The 21,040-nt window shown below is 59.5% G+C and overlaps 1 protein-coding gene across 1 annotated transcript; it reads left to right on the top strand.

Annotated features, from left to right (window-relative positions):
* The first annotated feature begins 984 nt into the window (after positions 1-984).
* Positions 985-20,442, top strand: SLC5A5 (solute carrier family 5 member 5). Its single transcript, XM_039324416.1, has 16 exons — positions 985-1,106; positions 1,754-2,217; positions 9,692-9,757; positions 10,201-10,252; positions 10,695-10,762; positions 10,952-11,106; positions 11,890-12,030; positions 13,155-13,284; positions 13,924-14,012; positions 14,107-14,219; positions 15,441-15,511; positions 15,820-15,906; positions 16,317-16,522; positions 16,889-16,992; positions 17,642-17,712; positions 19,602-20,442. The coding sequence occupies exons 2-16, from the start codon at positions 1,846-1,848 to the stop codon at positions 19,794-19,796; spliced, it is 1,920 nt and encodes a 639-aa protein (XP_039180350.1). The 5' UTR covers positions 985-1,106; positions 1,754-1,845; the 3' UTR covers positions 19,797-20,442.
* Positions 20,443-21,040: the final 598 nt, after the last annotated feature.

Below are 21,040 nucleotides of genomic sequence, written 5' to 3'. Positions count from 1 at the left end.
GAAACCGCAGATGCGCTTTTAACAACGGAATCCTTAGCAGCATCCCTGCTTTACAGGTAAGTCCTCGAATTACGACCAAAATCGGGCTCCAAATTTATGTTGCTAAGTGAGTCATTTGTTAAGTGAATTTTCTCCCCATTTTATGACCTTTCTTGCCCCAACTGTTAAGTGAATCGCTGCACTTAAGTTGCTCACATGGCTTCCCCGTGGAGTTGGCTTATCAGAAGGTCACAAAAGTGACCCCTTTGGGATGCTGCGACCGTCATAAACGTGGGCCAAGTGGCCGAGCGTCTGAATTTTGATCCCAAAAATGATTCAAAGGTCGTAAGTGTGAAAAATGGTCGTAAGCCACTTTTTTCAGTGCCCTAGTAACTTTGAACGGTCACTAAACGAACCGTTGTAAGTCGGGGACAGCCTGTACTACAAAAATCACATTTTCCTTTGTTGGAACACCGCCTCACTTGCTCAAGCAGCCGCTTCAGATTCCTGCACCCCCCCCGCCCCGAAACCTCCCAGGGTCCCTGCCCGTCCGTTGTCCGGGCTCCCCCTTCCTTGCCAAGCGGCCCCCGAAGACCCCCGTCCGACGTCTGGCCGCTTAACCTCCGCGCCGCGCCCCTCCTCCTTCGGCGACCCCCCCCCATTTCCCTTCGAGCCAGTCCTCGCGAGGCAGCTCCGGGGCTCCGCTTCGCGGGAGGCTCCTCCACCCGGGCGGCCGTCACTGAGCGGGACTCCCCGCGAAGCTCACCTGGCGGGGGGGCTGCGGTCCATCCGCGGGGCGGGGGCGGGACCCGAGTGGCCCCCGGGGGCAGCTGGAGCCGGGCGCGGAGCCCGACGCTGCCCTCGGGCGGGCTGAGCCTGGTGGGGCGGGCCCCTCCCCGCCAGCAGCGCCCGCCTCCCGGCCCCCGCCCGGCCGGCGCCTCCCGCCCTCCCCCCCTCCCTCCGGCCGGCAGCCCGGCTGTTCTTAAGGCGCCGCCGCGCACGGGACGTCCTCAGCCTCCCGTCCGGCGCCCGGCTCGCAGCTCCCGGCTTCTGCCCTCGGGGGGCTCAGAGGGCTCTTGCCTGCTCGCCCGGCCGGCCTCCCCCCCCTCGCCCCTCCGTCGGTTCAGGTGATCAAAAGACGCCCGCCTTTCCTTGAAGGGATCCGGTCAAAAGAGGGCAGGTGCTCCGGGCAGGTCAGCGGGGCAGCCGTGGGAAGCCCCCCCCCGGTTCCTGCCACTCTTTTATCCCCGCCCGGATCAGCCGCTGTCTGTCTGTCTGTCTGTCTGTCTGTCTGTCTATCTATCTATCTATCTATCTATCTATCTATCTATCTATCTATCTATCTATCTATCTATCATCTCTTTCTGTTAACTCTCTCTCTCTCTCTCTCTCTCTCTCTCTCTCTCTCTCTCTCATCTAAATGTCCAGTTCGTTCTGCTGATTGGTCCATCGCTCTTCCTTGTCCTTCCCCAATTCTGGACTTTCTCCCCTCTGCGAGGGGTACCGAGCTGCCCCCTCCTTCCCCCCTGCCCGGAGGTCAGCTGGATTCTTTGCTCCTTTGAGAAGTTTAGCCGTTCGGAAGGGGAAACTTCCGCGGCGCTTCTGTCCATCTTCTGCCCGGGAGCTTCTCTCCCTCTGCCTGACGGAGGAGCAGGAGGAGCAGGAGGAGGAGGAGGAGGGGATCTTCCGAACACCAACATCCCCCCCAAGAGCCGGCCTGAATTCTGACACACACACACACCCCAACCCTCCTCCTCCCGCTTTTTCCCTCCAGGCGAGGCTGCCCTCTGCTCCAGCCGGTCCCGTCCCGCTGTCCCGCCGCTGCCCACCGCCCGCCGCCCGCCGTCCCTCGGGGAGAGGCAGAGGATGGGCGCCGCAGGCGAGCTGGCCGCTTTCCAGCAGGCGCCGCGGGGCTTCGGCCTCTGGGACTACGGCGTCTTCAGCCTGATGCTGCTGGTCTCCACGGGCATCGGCCTCTTCCAGGCGCTGTGCCGGGGCGGCCAGAAGACCCCCGAGGACTTCTTCACGGGCAGCCGGAAAATGTCGGCGCTGCCGGTGGGCCTGTCGCTCTCGGCCAGCTTCATGTCGGCCATCCAGGTGCTGGGCGTCCCGGCCGAGGCCTACCGCTACGGCATGAAGTTCCTCTGGATGTGCCTGGGCCAGCTGCTCAACTCGCTGCTCACCGCCGGCCTCTTCCTGCCCGTCTTCTACCGCCTGGGGGTCACCAGCACCTACGAGGTAGGGGGGGGGCGGGGGGCTCGCCTGGGGGTCCCGCCCCACCTCTGTGGGGACCCCTGGCCCTGGGGAACAGCGGTGTGGGCGTGGTTTCCTTCAAAGAGCAAGGGGGGGGCTTGTGTTTCAAATCTGAGTCCCCTCTCTGAATATTTATTTATTAAATTTATTTGCCCCCCTCTCACTGTCACATTCTGGGGCGCTGACGATATTGTAAAAAAGATGAAAACAGCAAGACATTAAAATTAACAGATAAATGGCGGAGGTAGCGTGGGGCAGCGTGCAGTAGCGTGGAGGTGGGGGGGGGTCTTCTAATTCAGTATCCATATCTCTGGTTAGGACCCCAGGCCAATTTCTCTTACACTTGGGGAGGGAGATTGCTCTGAAGTCAGCTGGATGCTGCCCCCTCCTGTAAATTGAACCCCTACGTCCTCCCCCTTCCCTTTGGACTTCGGCCTCCCTTTCTTTGGGGTGACCCCTGCCTCCTGGGTCCTGGAAACAGCCCCCCCTCTCTTCTGGAGGCTCGGCTCCTTCTCGCTCTGCTTCCTTCCCTCTTCTCCACCCCCCCCACTTCCCCCCCCCACAGACCCGGGTAGGCTGCCTCCGGGCAGTGTCCCCTTAAGCCCTTTTAGGGCCCCTCCCTGGGCCCCCAGGCTGCCAAAGCCACTTCCAGCAGGGCCTGAACGGAGGGAGGCTTCCAGCATCACTGATTTATTCAGCTGGTGCTTAATCCTCTCATCTTTCGAGAGATCGCAGCAAAGAAGCCAAGGTGCCAATTAACACACACACACACACATACACTCTCTCTCTCTCTCTCTCTCTCTCTCTCTCTCTCTCTCTCTCTCTCTCTCTCTCTCTCTCTCTCTCTCTCTCTCTCTCTCTCGCCAAAGCTTCCAAGCAGGTAAATTCTCTGAGTCAACAGGGCCGCTCTGACTGCCCTCCGAAGAGGAGCCTTCAAGGCCAGCTCACCTCTGACCCCAGGAAAAGGGGCTGGGCTCACTGGGGGTGGGCTTCTCCACACTGGAAGAGAACCACCATCAGAACGTGGTTTGATTCCAGGGCCAGTCTGTCAGCTGAGGAGGGCATTCCCAGGAACTGGGCCAGCCCGCTGGGCTCTGCAGAGAGCAGCTGCTGAGGATACCAGATTTCCCGGAGAAGGGGAGGGTGGTGGGCTAGGAGGAGCTGCTTCTTGGGGGGGGGGGCACGAACGCCCTGGAATGGCCTTCCTGCCCTACCAGGCGGGCCCCTCCCTCCCTGCTGGAGTTCAGGAAAATGCTGAAGCGAGTTATTTCTCCTGGCTTCCCTGGGGCATCTCCCCCCCCCTCTTATTTTGTTGTTCCTGCTTGTTGGGTTTGCTGTTTTTCTCAGGGTGTGTGAGTGTGTGATGTTATTGTTCATCAACCATCACACTGTGGATGTTTTCACTTTTTTGTATTGTTTGTCAGCCAGTTTAATGAATAAATTAATAACAAGGAACAAAATGCATCCAGCCAACCCTTTTATTCCAGACATTCAGGAAAGCCTTGGCAAGTCAGAGACCCCCCAGCAGAAAAGTTCTGGAACCAGGGAGGGGGCTTCGGAGGATGGGGGGGGTTGTGCCATCTTCAGCCACAGGGCTCTGAGAGCGGCTGTCTGGAGTAGCTCAATTGGGCTCAGAACTCTGCCTGTTAGCAGGATAGAACCCCCAAACCCCCAGAGATGCAGTGTGGGGCTTCCCCTACCAGGAGCTGTGCCAGCTGTGCCGAGTTTTCGGCAAAGGAACTGATGCAGCCTTTGTGAGAGGGCCACCAGGTCACCCCTTGGACCCCGTCTCTCCTGCAGGTCCCGATTCCTCCGTGGGGACCTCCAGGGGAGGGGCCAAGGGGCAGGAGAAAGGGGAGGGGGGAGAGGCAGGAAAAAGCTGGCCTTGAGCTGATCTCTGCAGGAAAGGTGCCACTTTGAGGTTGACCACTATGACGATTGTCCCGTTGGGCGAGTTCTCTTTCCAAGCGCCCCCCCGGGAGATTCTCCGGGCAAAACCACTTTGCTTCTGCAGAAAGAGCATCACAGAGGGAATTGCATCGTTCCCAAGGGGGCAATTATGGGTGCAGTCAAAGCCCCACATCTCTAAATGCAGCTTCTGTTCAGAGGGGCGTATTTCACATCCAGGTGTGCGCAGGTGTCACTCACAACCGAGAAGGGGAGAAGTCGGAGTAAGGATTAGGAGAGGAAGGTGGGGAGCAGAGCGAGGGGAGGAAAGTGGAGCCGGCTTTATTTATCTTTATTTTCTTTCCTTCTTTCTATCCCGCCTTTGTTACCTTGACAAAATAACTCAAGGCAGTTCAATATATCCAACCCGCCTTTTCCTCACAATAAGAACCCTGTGAGGTGGGCAGAGCTGAGAGGAGGACTGGCCCAAGGTCACCCAGCTGGCTTTCACCCTGAAGGCAGGACTAGAACTCACCGCCTCCTTGTGATTGGTCCAAGGTCACCCAGTCGGCTTTTGTGCCCAAGATATGACACTAGAATTCACGTCTCCTGGTGTTTGGCCAACTTACCCGCCTGGCTGTCATGCCTAAAGCAGAACTTGAACTCATAGCCTCTTGCTTTGTAGCCAGGTGCCTTAACCAGTACACCAAACTGGCTGGACTGTGACCCGTTTTCAGCTGGATGACTTTGGGGTTCTCCGCCCCAGACACGGGCATCCCTGGCTAGCAGGCTGAACTCCGGGGAAACTGGGGGGCCAGGAGCCCCATCCAACTTGCACAACCTCCAGGCTGGCTAACTGGGGGGGGGGCTTCCCTTTGCTGGTGGTGCCAGACAAATACGGAGGTGTGGAGGGTCACGTCTGGCCTTTTGGGGCTCCCCTTGGGGTGGGCTGGCCCAGGGTGGCGTGAACGGAGGAGGGGCTGGAATAGATCGAAGTATTTATTAACTTTTATTGATCTGTAAAACTGATCACTTGCCCATCTTACCACAAGATTTCTCTGGGAGTAATGCTTACAATGCTCCCTTCACCCTCCCAAGTTGCACACTTTGGCTTCGTGCTGACAAAGCAAGACACGCAAATTGTTTTCGGAAACTTGAAAGATCAACACGAGGGTAAATATTGAGCTGGGGAGCAGGAAATGCATGATGGGATCCAGGGGTAAGCTGGGCTATTGGCCTGGCTGCGTAAACAGGTTGCTCGTAGAGTCTGTGCTGGCAAGGCTGGCCTGTTGGTGCCCCGCCCTTCTTAAATCCTGGGGGGTCAGAGTTCATCATTGGGGAGTTCAGAGGAGCCTGGCCTGGGGAGGGGGCTACTGCCCAGCCCCCAAGGACTGGCTGCCTTTCACCCACTGGGGATCCCCCGTCTTGGGCTGAGCCGCTGACAGATAACCCTGGAAGAGCAGAGATGTTTTCCCAGCTTATCTCCCCTCCGAGAGCATTGAAGGCTGCCGGGAGCCTGGAGCCTTTGTGGGTGTGCGATTGTGGGTCTGGAGCAAGGCACACAAAGCACACCAGGAGGTTGGGTGGCTGGCAGCTTTCGCCTTCCCCTGGCAGCCCTGGGCATCTCCCCCCTGCTCAGGCCTTTGTGCCCCCTGGCATCGCCCCTTCGGGCGGCTGGGCTGGAAGCAAGCCAGAGAAGGGGGGGGCTCCTTCTGGCCCTGCTGCCACACACACCACACTTGCACACTCACAACAGCAGAGAGGCCCTGGAAATGAGCTCTTTGAAGGAACCGGCTCCAGACTTCCTTGCAGGAGGGCAATTCTCCCCCCCCCCCGGCTGCAGCCTGGCCCTGGGCACCCCAAGGGGTCTTCTGCCAGGCTGGCACTTTCTCCCCTCCCTCACCCACATTTCGGCTTCTGTGCAAGTAAGGGAGGGTGGGAGAGCTGACCAAGAAGCCTGGAGGTATTTTGCCCAGGTTGGGGGTTTTTTGGGGGGGCGGGAGGAAGAGGCCACCTGTCTGACCCTCCCTGACTCTCCTCCGTTTTAGCCAAGTGGCCCCTCCTGTGCCTCTTTTGGGGTTCACCCAAAAGCAACATCAGCAGTGGGGGAGACCATTCATAATAAGGCACCTCAAAGGATAGCTAGAGGTTGGGGGAATCTTTGAAAGCCCCCCCTGCAATTTCTGGAGCCCCAGCAGGAGACTCTGCAGAGGAGACTTTCCGTAACTTCCAGGGCACCGTTCTCCCCCTCCCCCCCTCCAAGCAATCAGCCCTTTTCCTCCCATCCCCCTTCAGGTTTCAGCCTTGGCCAGCCAAGGTTCTCCCCCCCCATAACCTTTCACCAGCTAGTTTGCTGCCTCCTCTCAGCCCCATCAGGGGGGGGGCTGTTTAAGTGAAGCACTAGAACAGGGGGGGGGCAACCTTGGCTCTTTTATGACTGGTGGACTTGCTGGCTCAGGAATTCTGGGAGTTGAAGTCCACAAGTCATAAAAGAGCCAAGGTTGCCCACCCCTGCACTAGAACAAGGTCTGCAACTGGCACCTTCAGCCACCCCACCCCCTGGTCATCTGGCTCCATTGTGGCTCTGCTGCTCCCCCCAGCACTTGGGCAGCCCCCCCCAGAGGTTGGGCGATGCACTCCCAATTCCAGCCCCAGAGATTTCTGACTGCAGAGACAGGCGGGAGGCAGCCTGTGGGCCCAGCAGCCCAGGGTCCTGGGGGTGGGCGGTGGGCAAAGGGCTCAGGTGTGGTGGGGAGGAGATCTGAAAAAGACCTCCAAGAGCCCCCCAAGACAGCAACCTAGAAAGGGTTCCATCTTGCACCCCCCTGGGCTGCAAAGCTTCTGTCCCTCTGGCTCTGGCTGGCCTCTCACTCCCATGGTGCACAACAGATGGATTGAGGATGATGGGAGCAGAGACCCAGCTCAGGGTGTGTGTGTGTGGGGGGGGGTTGCCATTCGGCTGAACAGGTTTCCTCCCTTCTGCCTGCATTTGGCCTGTCCATTCAGAAGTGCGGCAGACACCTAAGCGAAGGGAGGAAGGGTCTTGACTGCCGTATCCCCATGGGGGGCCCCTGTGCGAGGAAGCCCTGCCAGGGGGCTGGGAAGGGGTGCCCTCCGCCTGCTTTGGGGCTTGGCGTGGTCTGTCCCCTGCCCTTGCCTGGGGCCGCTTCCCCAAACGTGGCTGGAGGCCGGGAAGAGGCTTCCTCAAGGTGGCCAGCAGGGATGCAGAAGGCCTCCAGCCACCTCCCAGGGCTCTCCCCTGCCCCCCTCCCATTGAGGATGGGGCAAGGTGCCCAGAGGGTCCTCAGCTGGGCGCTGGACCTTGTCACGAAGGCCGTCTGCAGAACTTCTCTGCCCGCTGGAGCAGCACTGAGGGGTTTCCTGAAGCAGAGGGCCAGAAGTGGGGGGCTGCGGGGGGGGGAAGAGAGAGCAACCCTGGAGACAAATTGGCCTGCTACTCCTGCCCCCCCCCCAGCCCGAGGGTTTCTGCCCAATTGATTGTTGCCTCCCCGCAAGCCCACTGTCTTCTCTCTGGCCTGCAGCTGCCCTTCCCAGGCCTGGCAGAGAAGCCCCCAAGGCCGCCTGGGGAGGGGGGCATCTTTAAATGAGGAAAGGGGGGGCTCCAAATGCAAATGCAGGCAGGTCCAGGTTTCCTTCTCTGCAGCCCCTCCTGGGCTTTAGGCAGAGCCCCCCCCATCTGCAGCTCAGGGTGCCCTCCTGGGTGGGGCAGAACCCCAGCCCCCCCCCCCCCGTCAGCTGAAGCAATCTGTCTCCACTGACTGAGGGTGACTGGGGCGTGGGGGCTGCCTTCTGCCCTGGGTGGAGGGAGGGGGGCTGGTCTGCAACCACCTTTGAGCCTCTGGGATCAAGTGGGATCAGCTGGGCCAGAGGTGATCAGCGGGGTCCGATTGCCAGAGGCTTATCAGGGAACAAACGTCCAGGGGCAGAGAGAGTCTCTGGGGAAGGGTGGGAAGGGGGCTGCGGGGGGGGGGTGAGGTGCGCGCAGCCTCCTGGCTGCCTTGCAGGCGCGCCCCTTGGCAGATCTCCCCTCCCCTCCCTTCCCTGCAGGGATCCAGCTTGCCCGGCAAACGGGCTCTACTTCCGATGCCTCTGCATGGGGGGGCCGGCACTTCCCGAGGGCGGAGGGAACCGCGGCGAGGGGGCTTCTGGAAACGCAAGTCCGCCGGGAAGCCCGCGAGGTCCGCGCGCGGAGTCCGCGCCTGGGAGGAGAGGCGGCGGCGGGACGGGGCGGCCGCTGGGAGCGAGGCCGCCGCCGAGGCCAGACGAGCGCTCAGCCGGCCGCCGGGGGGCTCGGGCGGCCCCGGCCCAGCGGCAGCCCGCGCGGCGTGGGCGGGGTGTCGGGGGTCCAGCCGGCCCAGCCCCGCATCGCCGGAGCCCCGCGCGCCCCGCCAGCGCTGCGCCCCGGACTCCAGCGCTGCGCCCCGGGGGAGGGAAGGGGCGAATCCTGTTCTGCCCTGCGCGGCTCGGCTGGGCGGGGAGGGGGGCGTCCCGCAAATGCAGGCGTGTGTGTGTGGGGGGGACGTCTTGGCCTTCGCTTCGCCGCCCTTCCCGTCTCGGGCTCTCCGGCCTCCCGGAGCTGCTTCCCTCCGATCGTCGCTTTGTACCTCCTTCGTCCTCTTGCCCTCGGGAGCCTTCCCGCCCCTCCTTCTCCCTCCGCCCAACAACCGCCCTGACAGGTAGGCCTGGCTGAGAGGGAAGCTCAAACACCCCCCACCCCATTGCAGTGATCCGCTTAACGACTGGGATAGGGAAGCTGCTTTAGGACAGCTCCCTTCACGGCTTCCTTAACGGTGGAGATTTTGTGCTCCGTTGCCGTCCAATTTTCTGTTTTAAAAAACGAGGGTTGAAACAATTGCTTTGAAACACATTTGTCCCCCCCCCCAAAAGGGCTGCGGCTTTAACTCTATTTGCCCCCCCCCAATGTAACCATTCATTCCCGCCCCTCGATGAGAGGCCTTAGGGAGCCTTGGGTCTTCTGGACCAGGGCTGCCCCAAAGGTGCTTTTTCCAAGAGGCCCCTGGACTCTTTCCTGTTTTTCCTTGAAGACCTTTCGCCTCTCGTCCAAGAAGCTTCTTCAGCTCCGAGAAGAACTGAAGAAGCTTCTTGGATGAGAAGCGAAACGTCTTCAAGCGAAAAGCAAAAACGCCCAGTTGTCTTTTGAAAAAGCCCCTTTGGGTCTCGGTGGGATGGGTGCCCTGTCCCTGGCAAAGGGGGAGAGGGCAGCGATTCCAGGCCCCAATCTGCACGTGTGCGTGTGTGTATGCGTGTGTGTGTGTGTGTGTCCCTTTTTTCCATGGACATTTATTGGCCGGGGGGGGGGTAATTGTGGACCACCTGCCCTCTATGCCAGTGACTCCACTCCCGGATCCTGAAGCCCCTGGCCGCAAGTTAAGATCTGTCCCATGTTTGGGGCAGCCCAAATGCTTGATCCCAGTTTGGCCAGGATGCCCGGCACCCCCCTGCCCCCCCTCCCCATGGGACCCTCCCTGGAAGGTTTGGCCTTTCTGAAGGTCTCAGCTGCAGGTGTTCTTTCTCCGTCTCGCCCTGGCAGTACCTGGAGCTGCGGTTTTCCAGGAAAGTCCGGCTGTGTGGCACAGTCCAGTACATCATTGCCACGGTAAGTGCCCAGGATTGGGGCTGGCCTGCGGTGGGCGTTCTCCCCTCCCCTCCCTTCCCCAAATCCCTCCCCCCCTTGAGAGGATGGTCTCCCATGCTGCACAGCCTGAAAGATGCGAGGATCATTGCTGGCTGAGGCCGAAGAGAAGAAACTGCCCCTCACCCAGCACGGTCTCCACACTGACCGTGGGTGGCTCCCTTTGGGGTCCCCCCACCCCCACAAGAAAGAAAGATTCGGGGGCAGAAAGAGGAACTTGCTTAGAAAGAGTCCAGCAGGCCAAAAGCCTTGCCTAGCTCGCTGGGTTGAGGTGCTGCCTTCATGGACAAGGCAGTGGGAGGACAGGGGGGGGGAGCAAGGATCACCTCCCCCCTGCCCCTCCCTCTGCAGCTTTGCAGGTTTTAAAAGCCCTGCGCTGTGCATCCCTCCCTCCCTCCCTCCCTCAGGTGCTGTACACGGGAATCGTCATCTACGCCCCGGCCTTGATCCTCAACCAAGGTAGGTCCCACCTGCTCTCCTCTCCTGCAGCCTGAACTAGGCCGGGATTCACACAGCCCCCCCCCCTCCCCGTCCCCCCAGTCAGTCAGCCGAAGACCCAGGGGCTGTCCTGGCCCAGGGCCAGACTCCCCCCCCCCACGCTGATGGGGGTGACAATGTGTGCATGCTGGTCCAGGCCCTGGTGCTTCGGCTTCTCTCTCCATGGATTGTGGGCTGATTGAAGCGGTTGTGTGAAGGCAGTTCCCAGGGTCAGAGAGTGGATTGGGAGGGGAGCTCAACTTCACTAGATCTGACCCACTTTGGAGGAGCTGTGCCCACCCCGGCCCCTCCCTGGGAAGAGGCATCCTCTTTCCTCTGCCTCTCTGCTTCCAGGTGAAGCCAGCGGACTCGCTGGGGGGAAAAGGGAGAATCTCAATAAAGATTCTTTTTCTCTCTTTTTCAGTGACTGGTCTGGACATCTGGGCTTCGCTTCTCTCCACGGGCACCATCTGCACTTTCTACACCACCATTGTGAGTCGAAGGGGAGTCCGGGCCTTGCACCCCCCTCCCTCCAATCCCCCCCAGGAGGCTTGTGGGGAGGGGGTCTGGGCATCTGTGCTCCCTCCCTCACTGTTGCTGGGATCCTTTCGCTCTCCCCCAAAGCCCCAGGGGGTGCCCCAGAGGAGCCGGCTGACCCCCCAGGACCCCCTTCTTTTCCAGGGGGGCATGAAAGCGGTCATCTGGACGGACGTCTTCCAGGTCTTGGTGATGCTGTCCGGCTTTGTGGCCATCTTGATCCAGGGGACGCTGCTGGTCGGGGGGCCGGGGCAGGTCCTCTCCACCGCCCACAACCACTCCAGGGTCAACCTGGGAGAGTAGGTGGAGCTGCAGCGGGGGGGGGTAATTTGGGGCCCCCTCGGTCCCCCCACTCTCTAGTCCTCCGTCTGGGTTAGGGTTAGAGTGAGGGTACCCCGTCTGCCATAATGGCAGCTAAGCAGATGGGGGTGAGTTAGTCTGACATTGTGCTGAAAGGGGGAGAAAATGGACCCCCAAATGCTGAATGGGGCCATTTTCAGTGGAGTCATTTAGGTGAGAAATGGATGAAGGACTGACTGACTGAATGAATGAATGGAACGAACGAACGAATGAATGAATGAATGGACGAAGTAACTAACGAATGAATGCAAGACTGTTGCCTTGTTCCTGTCTGAATCTCCCAGCATTAAGGAGATTTGAGAGTGACATTTCAAGGTGGACCCCTTAGATCAGGGGTTCTCAACCTTGGCAACTTTAAGACTTGTGGACTTCAACTCCCAGAATTCCTTAGCCAGCTTTGCTGGCTGAGGAATTCTGGGAATTGAAGTCCACTAGTCTTAAAGTTGCCAAGGTTGAGAACCCCTGCCTTAGATCTTTTTTTTCCAATGGCGGAAAAAAAACCATCCCTGAAAGTCAGACAAATAAGTTTGAATTCCTTTTTAAGAAATCCCTGGCTGCAGCCACTTCCCCCAGGAGCCCCCATTTCCTTTGTGTTGGTCTGCATGTCTGTGCGTGCGTGTGCGTGTGCATCCAGAACTTCATGAGGTCTAGCCACATGTCGCTTGGTAAATGCCCCTGGAGACATGCCTTCCTTCTGGCTCTCTCTCTCTGTCCCCCTCCAGTTTCAGCATGGACCCCCGCAGCCGCTACACCTTTTGGACCTTCCTCTTCGGGGGCACGCTGGTCTGGCTCTCCATGTACGGGGTCAACCAGGCCCAGGTCCAGCGTTACGTGGCCTGCAAGACGGAGAAGGAGGCCAAACTGTGAGTTGCCCGGAGGAGTTCTGCTTCCGCCCACGTCTCGAGAATTTGTCGGATCAGAGGCTGGGGGGGGGGCTCTCCCGAAACCTCCCTGCACGTAGGGCATCTTTTGAGGGTCACCATCCCCCTGCCAGACCCGACGGCTCCGGAAGCAGCGAGGGTGGGGGCAAAGCCGAGCGTGGTCCCCCCCCCCCGCTTGCCGTCGCTTTGGGCTGTGGCAGGGCCCGGGTGGCTTGGCTGGGGGCCAGCCAGGTCTGCCCAGAGAGGAGTGAGCACAGCCCTCCTTATCGCCACCGGCCGCCCCCCCTTTTTTAATCTATTCTGCTGCGGGTGTCAGCAGAGGGTGTCAGCACCGGCCCCACCCAGTGCCCCCCGTTCTGCCTCCTCCACCTGGGTGTACAAACACAGGCCGGTAGCTGTGCCTTCCTTGCAGGAGGCCCTCCGCCACCCACCTCCCGGGGGTCACGGGGCTATCGGCCTCTACCCACAAAGGCATGTTTTCCTTCCAGCCAGGCTCTCTGGGCGTGGGTCACCAGGTGGGAGGGAGGGGGAGGGGCAGGGGAGCAGCCTCCCTTGAACCTTCAAGAGCCTCTCTCTTCCCAGCTGCCCCCCCCCCACCCAGTCTGGCTGGAGCCTTTGGCCATGTTCTGGGCCACTGCAGAATTTTATTTATTTTGTCCATTTATGCTGCCCATCTTGGGTCTGACGAGCCTTGTAATTTTAAGATTGTAGTCCTCATGGTTCTGAAGGTTCTTGTGGGTCCCTTCTGGGCAGGTGGGCAGGTGCTGCTGCTGGGAGGAGGGGAACGGCCCAGAACCTGCCATGTCTGGGCTGATGGGAGCAGGGGGCACATCCTAGGGCTGGGTCAGGGTGGGCAGGGGTGTGTGATGCCCCCCTCCTCTCCCTGGTACCCCGAGACTGAGTGAGGACAGGTGCCCAGAGGGCCCATGGCAGACTTTCCGGCCCCTTGACCCCCGGGGTCCCCCCAGGTGCTTGGTGTTGTGTGTGTGTGTAGGGGGGGGGGGAAAGCAGTGCTCTCTCCCTGCGGCCAGCTCTGTCCACTGACCGAGGGCCGTCTTCCTCCCGCCTGGGCCTAATTTTTCTTCTTGCCCCCCCTGTCTCCCCAGGGCCCTCCTCATCAACCAAGTGGGGCTCTTCGTCATTGTCTCCAGCGCAGTGGGCTGTGGCATTGTGATGTTTGCGCTCTACAAGGACTGCGACCCACTCTTGGCCGGATACATCTCGGCGCCTGACCAGGTACGCCCCTTTCGCCGGGGGGGGGCAGCGGAGCGGGGCAGGGAAGTCAGGGGGGACTTGGGCAGGCTGAGGAAAGGCAAGGAGAGTCACATGAACCCCCCCAAAGGGCAGAGCCTGGCAGCCAGGGGCCGGGGGGGGGGAACTGGGCAGAAGATTCGAGAGAGGATCCTGGGGGCTGAAGGGGGAAAGCCCCTGTTTCCCTCTGCCGGGGGGGGGGGCTTTGCTGCACCCCTAAACGAAACAGAGGCCAACCAAGTTAGAACGGATGTGAGACCACAAGTGACGCCAGGGCAGAAGGCCAGGTGGGGAGGGCGACACCTTCACCCCGGCTACCAACCGGCCATTCACAGACCCCATCAGGCTCCAGACCTCGCCCAGCCCCCTCCTCCTCCTGCTGCCCCTTTGCAGAGACCCCTCTCTGAGACGCCCTCCCTGCCTCAAAACTGCACCCCGAAGCCAGGAGGGATCCCGGGCAGGGCAGGATAGCCAAGGGTTCGGCTGGTCCCTCCTCCCTTTTCCGCCCTGTGACCAAGGGGGGGGTGTCCCTTCTTCAGCAGGTGCCTCCCTTTTCTGCCCTGCGACCGAGGGGGGTCTTTGGGGGTCTCGGACTCACAGCTGCTGTTTCTTCTCCCTCCCCAGTACATGCCCTACATGGTGCTGCACATCTTTGAGAGCTGCCCGGGGGTGCCCGGCCTCTTCCTGGCCTGCGCATACAGTGGCACTTTGAGGTTGGTCTCCGGCGTGGAGGGCAGGGGCTTTGCCAAGCCACAGGCTGCCCCTCCCCCTCCTGATGCCCTCTCGCCCTTCTCCCCCCCCCCGCAGCACGGCCTCCACCAGCATCAATGCCATGGCGGCCGTCACCGTGGAGGACCTGATCAAACCAAACATGCCCAGCCTGACGCCACGGAAACTCGCCCTGGTCTCCAAGGGGCTCTGTGAGTGGCAAGCAGGGACCCCCACTGAAAGGGGGAGCCCCAACCTTTCCTTTCTCTGGGGGAAAAACCAGGAGAGGGAGGGGTGCAAGCATTAAGGCCCAGGGGATTAAGAGACCCCCCCTCTATTCTGGAGTGAGGGCCAGGGGAGCTCATCTGGAAACACCCTAATTTGGAGATGGAGCGGAGAGCTGGAATAACAAGGCTGGAAGGGACCTTGAAGGTCATCTAGTCCAACCCCCTGCTCAGGCAGGAGACCATACACCATTTCAGTCTAATGGCTGTCCAGTCTCTCTGGAGGCAGGTTGTTCCACTGGTTAATTGTTCCCACTGTCAGGAAGTTTCTCCTTAGTTCCAGGTTGCTTCTCTCCTTGATGAGTTTCCATCTGTTGCTTCTTCTCCTGCTTTCAGGTGCTTTAGAGAATAGCTTGACTCCCTCTTCTTTGGGGCAGCCCCTGAGATATTCGAATACTGCTATCATGTCCCCCCTTGTCCTTCTCTTCGTTAAAGTAGACATACCCAATTCTAGCAACGGTTTCTTGTATGTTTTAGTCTCCAGGCCTTTAATCATCCTAGTTGCTCTTCTCTGCACTTTTTGCAGAGTCTCGGCATCTTTTTTACATCGTGGTGACCAGAACTGGACGCAGGTATTCCAGGTGTGGCCTTGCCAGGGCCTTGCAGAGTGGTGCCAACACTTCATCTTGATATCGTGATTCTATCCCGTGCCAGGGAAAAAGAGCTGGTGGCACCTTTTGCCTGCAGACAAGGGGTTGTCAGAGGGAGATAAGATAACAGCCTCCATATCTGAAGGGAGGAGAGGCAGGACCAGGGCACTGGGTTAAAAGTAGAGGCGCCTGGGTGTGGGAGCCGTCAGCCAGGGGAACTGCTTGCCACATGAAGTGGTGAGCTCTCCTTCCTTGGAGGTCTTCAAACAGAGATGGTGGTGTGTGTGTGTGTGTGTGTGTGTGTGAGAGAGAGAGAGATGCTTTGTTGTATCCCACATTAAATGGGTGACTAGATGATCTCTAAGGTGCCTTCCACTCTGGGATTTGAACATCTCCAGTGTTCCTGGCTCCTGGGAAGCTCACAAACTGCCTGGAAGTGGCCTTGTTCCTAAATGGGCCACCACACACACATATATGTAAACTTCCCCCCCCACACACACACAGAGAGTTTTCCTTTGCTTTCGGTTGAGAAGAGTGTGTGTCTCCTCTTGGCCTCTAGCATTGATCTACGGCACAGCCTGCATCACAGTGGCGGCTCTTTCATCCTTGCTCGGAGGGGGCGTGCTGCAGGTAACGCAACTCTTCCTAGAAAGCAAGCCCCCTCCCCAAGAAAGAGCCCCCTCCCTCCCTTGGGGCGTGACCCCCCCACCCATGACGGCTGTACCTTTTGCCCCCCCATAACCTTTGGGTGAATGGACGGGGCCAGGGGCTGAAGGGGTGCAGCCCCTCTCTTTCCCCCACAAGACCCCCTCCTCCCCATCACCATCCCAGGCCCCAGCCTGTGTGTCCTGGGGGTGGGGGAGGGTCTCGGATGGACAGTGAGGTGTCTGCTGATTCAGCCCTCCGCCCCCCCCCTGCTTCCCGTGCTTCTCCGACAGGGCTCCTTCACGGTCATGGGGGTGATCAGTGGGCCCCTTCTGGGCGCCTTCGTCCTGGGCATGTTCTTTCCAACCTGCAACACTCTGGTGAGCCCCCCCCCCAGGGCGAGGAGAGGGGGAGAGGGAGGGGGGCTGGGGTGGCCAGCAGAGGGCAGCTGCAACGGGGGACTCGAAGGCCAGATCGGGGGAGGGGTAGTGCTCCGGAGTCTTCCAGGTGGGGCTCTTGGGCTTGCAGGGCGGAGCCAAGAGAGGGTCCATTCGGGCCCCTGGGGGGCTGGAGGGGGGGATGGGGGGCGGTAGGCCAACCGGGCAACCTGCCTCTCTTTTCCTGGGCCTGGGTGAAGCAGCTTTGGGGGAGCCCGTTCCTGTCCTCGCTGCAGAAATGGTTGCGGGAATGGCCAGGTTCCCCCCCCCCGTCCCAGGCTTTGCCCGCAGGCTGCTTCCCCAGGGAGCCGGGGCTTGGCCAGGGTTGACCACGGGCTCCTCTTCTCTTCCAGGGGGTTTTCTCCGGCCTTGGCGTCGGCTTCCTCCTCTCCTTCTGGGTCGCGGTGGGGGGCACCCTCTACCCGCCCAGCGCCAGCACCATGGGCGTCCTGCCCTCCTACGCAGACTTCTGCCCGCTTTACAACGTCTCCCAGGGCACCAACAGCACCCTGCTCTACGGGCCGCTGCCCCCCCGCCCCCCCTTGGAGCAGCCAGAGAGGTGAGCAGAAGGGGTGAGCGGGCTTCTTCGGGGAGCCCCTTCGGAGCCCCCCCTCAACCCCCCTCCAGGGATCTCCTTTTGGCCCCTCCTCACGCTTTCCTGTTTTGAAGCTGGACTGGCACAGTCTGTGGGAGACCCCCTCTGCCCCTCCCTTCCAGTTTCTCCACCCACTTTCCAGTCCGTGGGGTCTGCAATCCCTGGGACCCCCAACCTTGGCGACTTTAAGTCTCATGGACTTCAACTCCCAGAATTCCCCATCCAGCCTCTGCAGGGCCCGGCTGGGTGGGAGGGGGGGCAGCGCTGAGGTTCACGGGGGGGTGGTGTCTGTTGGCTCCCAAGACAGCTGACCAAGTTGCCCCCTTGCAGGCCGGGCATTGCGGACGAATTCTATGCCATCTCCTACCTCTACTACGGCGCCGTGGGGACCCTCAGCACGGTGGCTGTGGGGCTGCTGGCCAGTGGCCTGAGAGGTGAGCAGGCGGGCAGAGCGGCTAGCGAGGGCCCCTCCACAGAGGTGGGCTTAGGTGGACCTCACGCCTGCCTCAAGCCCGGATAGAGCCCCTGGGGGGGCCTTTTACAAGAGGGCCCCTGCCTCTCTCCGGGGCACTTGAGGCCCCCCACCCACTTCCTGGTCAAGAACCTTCCGAGGAGCAGAAGAGCCAGAGAGAGAGGCTGCTGCAGTGGTGTTTCCAGGCGGGGGGTGGGAGTAGATGATCTCTCAGGCCCCTTCCAGCCTTTAGGTTTTATGAAATAAGGACATGGCGTGGTTCTGTGGCAGGGCCGCAGAGATTTGTCGGTCCAGTTCTCCTCAGATTTGGTAAAAAGAGGTAAAAAGACCCTCCTGGGCATCGGGGGGGGGGTCACCAGAGTGGCTCAAGTGGGAGGCACAAAGGGACCCCGACACTTAGAAACCCCCTCTGGCAGCCCTTGCCTGCTCAAAGGACCCCAAGGATCTGAGGGCCAAGAGGGGGCTTCCCGGGTCCCGGAAGCAGCTGGGTGGGACTGTGGGGGCAGACGTGGCTGGTGCTGGTGGGCAAGTCCTGGGTGGGGCAGGGGCTGAGCGTGGGGGGTCACCCTTGGCCTGGACTCGCTCCCTCACTTCTCCGGGATTTTTTTCAGGCTCCCCTGTCGAGGACAGCAAACGGCCATCCGTGTTGTGGTGGGATGTCATGAAGAGGCCATTGGATACGGTAGGGAGGAGGAGCAGCGTGGGCTGGGGGCTGAGCAGCAGGGGAGGGGGCTCTGGAGAGTGGCGGATGAAGCCCATCTCTGCTCTGGAGGTCGGAGAATCCACAATTCCTCCAAGAAGGTCACTGAGAGCGCTCCTTCTCCAAGCACCCTTGGCGGCTTCTAGCCCGTGCAGTGCCCCCACCCCACCTCCTCCCCCCCAGCCCCAGGTGACTGGGCAGCTGTGGCAGACGCAGCCTTTATGTGGCTCTTTGGGGTTCCCCAAATAAGATCAGGTTTTGTGCGTTCACAATGCTCCAGGCAGAGTTGGCTTCTCTTGGGCTGCTCCTTCTGTATTTCTGGGGGGGGGGGGGCTGGGAAATCAATAAAGGAGAATATTTACAACGGAGGGCTGAACTAGGGGTCCTTGGTGCTCTCTGAGCTGGGTGGGGTTTCTTGCACAGACAGTGCTAAAAGGAAGGGGGTGTGTGTAGAGAGGAGGAGGAGGACTGTGTGGTCCTTGGCACTGAGTAACAACTAAGTAACATCATCAGTGCCAGAAGAGAGGGGGGGTCTTGCTCCCAGTTGATGTTCTAGAGCAGGGGTAGGCAACTTTGGCCCTTTAATGACTTGTGGACTTCAACTCCCAGAATTCCTGGGCCAGCCATGCTGAGGGGAAAGAGAGGTTTCCAAGCTGAGCCAGGCTGGCTCAGGAATTCTGGGAGTTGAAGTCCACGAGTCATGAGGGGGCCATAGTTTCCCCCATGCTGGCTCAGGGATTCTGGGAATTGAAGTCCACCAGTCATAAAAGAGCCAAGGTTGCCTACCCCTGTTCTAGAGCCTCGCCTTGCCGGTGTCGGTGGGGGTGGTCTCAGAGGTGCTCTGGTTGAGCTGTTTAATGTTGGCTGGTTTGGCAGTTTCTCATTGTTCCCCGTTTTTGATCTGATGTTAAATCTTGGAGTTGCCCTATGCCAGTGGTTCTCAACCTGTGGCTCGGGACCCCATTTGGGGTCGAACGACCATTTCACAGGGGTCGCCAAACAACACAGTCCGCCATTTCCCCCCCCCCTTTTCCTTAGCTGTGCTACTCCCTTTTATTCTATTGGCTTTTGAAAGCCAATAGAATAGACTCTCTTGAATAGAGTTTAATTCTATTGGCTTTCAAAAGCCAATAGGAATTGCCCAGGCTGTCTCTGCCCTGCTGAGCCCGTGAAAAGTCCCATTCTGCAAACAGTGCTGCACCAGTTGAGTAGTCCTTGACTTACGACTGGTTGGGGGTCGCGGCATTAAAAAGGTTGAGAACCACTGCCGTATGCTCATCTGAGCCTTGATTGCTGGTGGGGAAGTTGTTCCCTTTGTGGCTTTGTTGAGTGTCTCCTTTGCACAATAGGTAGATCTGGTTTATGTAGATCACAGGTCTGCAACCGTGACAACTTTAAGACTGGTGGACTTCAGCTCCCAGAATTCCTCAGCCAGCTGCTGAGGAATTCTGGGAGCTGAAGTCCACCAGTCTTAAAGTTGTCACGGTCGCAGACCCAATGTAGATCTATTGATGGCCTGTCACTCAGAATGCCGGGCTTCTGGAAATTCCCCACCGTTTTTGGGCTTGGCTTGGCCTAGGATGGTCAGTTTCCCAGCTGAAGCTACAGTTAAGCCTGTCCACGTGTTGTGACATTAAGGAGCTTTCACCCCGTCTTCTGAGGGCAGGGGACGTGGCCCAGTGTCTTGGCTGATTCCTTCGCCCAGGGTGCCCAGAGGCCGGGAATTCTGGCTGATTTCCTTGACTCCCCCAGATCAGAGCTGGCAAAGGTCTTCCAGAACTGCTCGTGGCTCCCGGGCAAGTGGAAGGACGGGGCTTACTCCCTCTCTTACCCCGGGGCTTACTCCCTCTCTTCTCCCGTCCCCTGCACAGACCCCCGAGGACGCTGCTGATCCCCAGAAGAAGGCGCCAGACTCGGCCTCCCTGGATCTCGGCTTCGAGGCGGAAAAGAAGACCCTGCTGGCCAAGAAGGAGCTGAGCCTGGCCACAGGCTCTGCGGAGTCCATCTGTGCCTGCCACACTCTTGACCACGGCTGCTTTCACCTCCTCCGAGAGACCTGCGTCTAGGGCCAGAGGGTGGGGTGGGGGGGCAGAGCAAAGACTGCCTCAAACATCAGGCTGGCTCTGTCTGACCACGCCTGCAGGGGTCCTCAACCTTGGCCACTTTAAGATTTGTGGACTTCAACTCCCAGAATTCCTCAGCTCACCTCTGCTCCATGGGATGAATGCAGAGACCCCCTCCCCAAGCAGGCGGACATCTTCCTCAGCCAGGGCTGTTTCTCACCCAAATCTGCCTTACGCCAGCAATTCCTGAAAGGCCATTTCCAAATGGACATAGGTGTGAGTGTGTTTGCATGCAAAACACACCTGCAGCGAAGAAGGAGAAAGCCCCTCTTCAACCCAGCCATGCCCTCTGCAGAAGATGTGGGGACGCCAGTTGGAAACACCCCCTCCCCAAAGGGGGGAGCTGGGGCTGAAAGGGCTTTTAGAGGAAACCACCTGCTTCATGGAAGGGGCACTTGTGATGTTTACAGAAATGTTTGGCAAATGTGTCCAGGTGATGGCTATAAAGACCAAACTTGGCAAGCTCCATCAGCCAGGTTTCCTCCTTCCAATCACACATACAACACAACACGCACACACACAGCTTTGTGTGTGTGTGGGGGGAGCCAGTAGAAAGTGCAATAAATTATAGACATCATTTTTAAACAAACTCGATCGTTCTGTGCTTTTTCTGCAGCCTCTGTGCCATTGCACAGCTGTATCTTCAAGGCAGTTGTTTCTTGCAAATGGTCCTTGGGGGTCTTGGATATTTGGTGCCCCTCCAGGCCAGGTGGAGCAGATCTGCGCCCTGTTTCTCACCGCTCCTTGAGCCAGGCAGAATATCCACAGGTGAATTCTTGGGGACATCTGGATCCCTAAAAGCAGGGTCCTCCAGCTGGCTTGTCTCTTTCTGTCTCAGACAAGCAGGAAAGTGGGAGGTCTTGGTTTTTTCTTCTCCAACCTGCAAAAGCAGGAAAGGGAAAATGGTGACCTATTGGATCTCCTAGTTGCCTCCCATCCTGTTCAAGCTGGCCCATTTATGCCGGCTCCTTGGGTTCCGCACGTCTTGCGGGCTTCGAAGCCAAGGACGCCATCTTTGTAGAGGTTGTTGCCCTTAAAACTACTGGTGGGGCAGCCCAGCGGGCCACAAAGCCGTTACCAGGACAACGGGTCCTCATACGATAACGCGGATTGGCGGCCAGGTGGGAGAGAATACGTCATCCCCTTGGGCTCGCCCATCGATAGGGACAGCACTAGGAAGACTTCGC

This window comes from Crotalus tigris, unplaced genomic scaffold, assembly GCF_016545835.1.
Source record: "Crotalus tigris isolate CLP2741 ecotype Arizona unplaced genomic scaffold, ASM1654583v1 scf7180000024298.760630, whole genome shotgun sequence".
NCBI lineage: Eukaryota > Metazoa > Chordata > Lepidosauria > Squamata > Viperidae > Crotalus > Crotalus tigris.
The sequence above is the reverse complement of the archived record's forward strand: the minus strand, read 5'-3'. Positions and strand labels throughout refer to the sequence as shown.

Bases quoted from the DNA above. Each gene is read 5' to 3' on its own strand.
- SLC5A5 (XM_039324416.1), top strand. From the start codon at position 1,846: ATGGGCGCCGCAGGCGAGCTGGCCGCTTTCCAGCAGGCGCCGCGGGGC. The intron at 16,523-16,888 runs GTGAGCAGAAGG...GCCCCCTTGCAG, and splicing joins CCCTTGGAGCAGCCAGAGAG to GCCGGGCATTGCGGACGAAT. The intron at 16,993-17,641 runs GTGAGCAGGCGG...GATTTTTTTCAG, and splicing joins GCTGGCCAGTGGCCTGAGAG to GCTCCCCTGTCGAGGACAGC.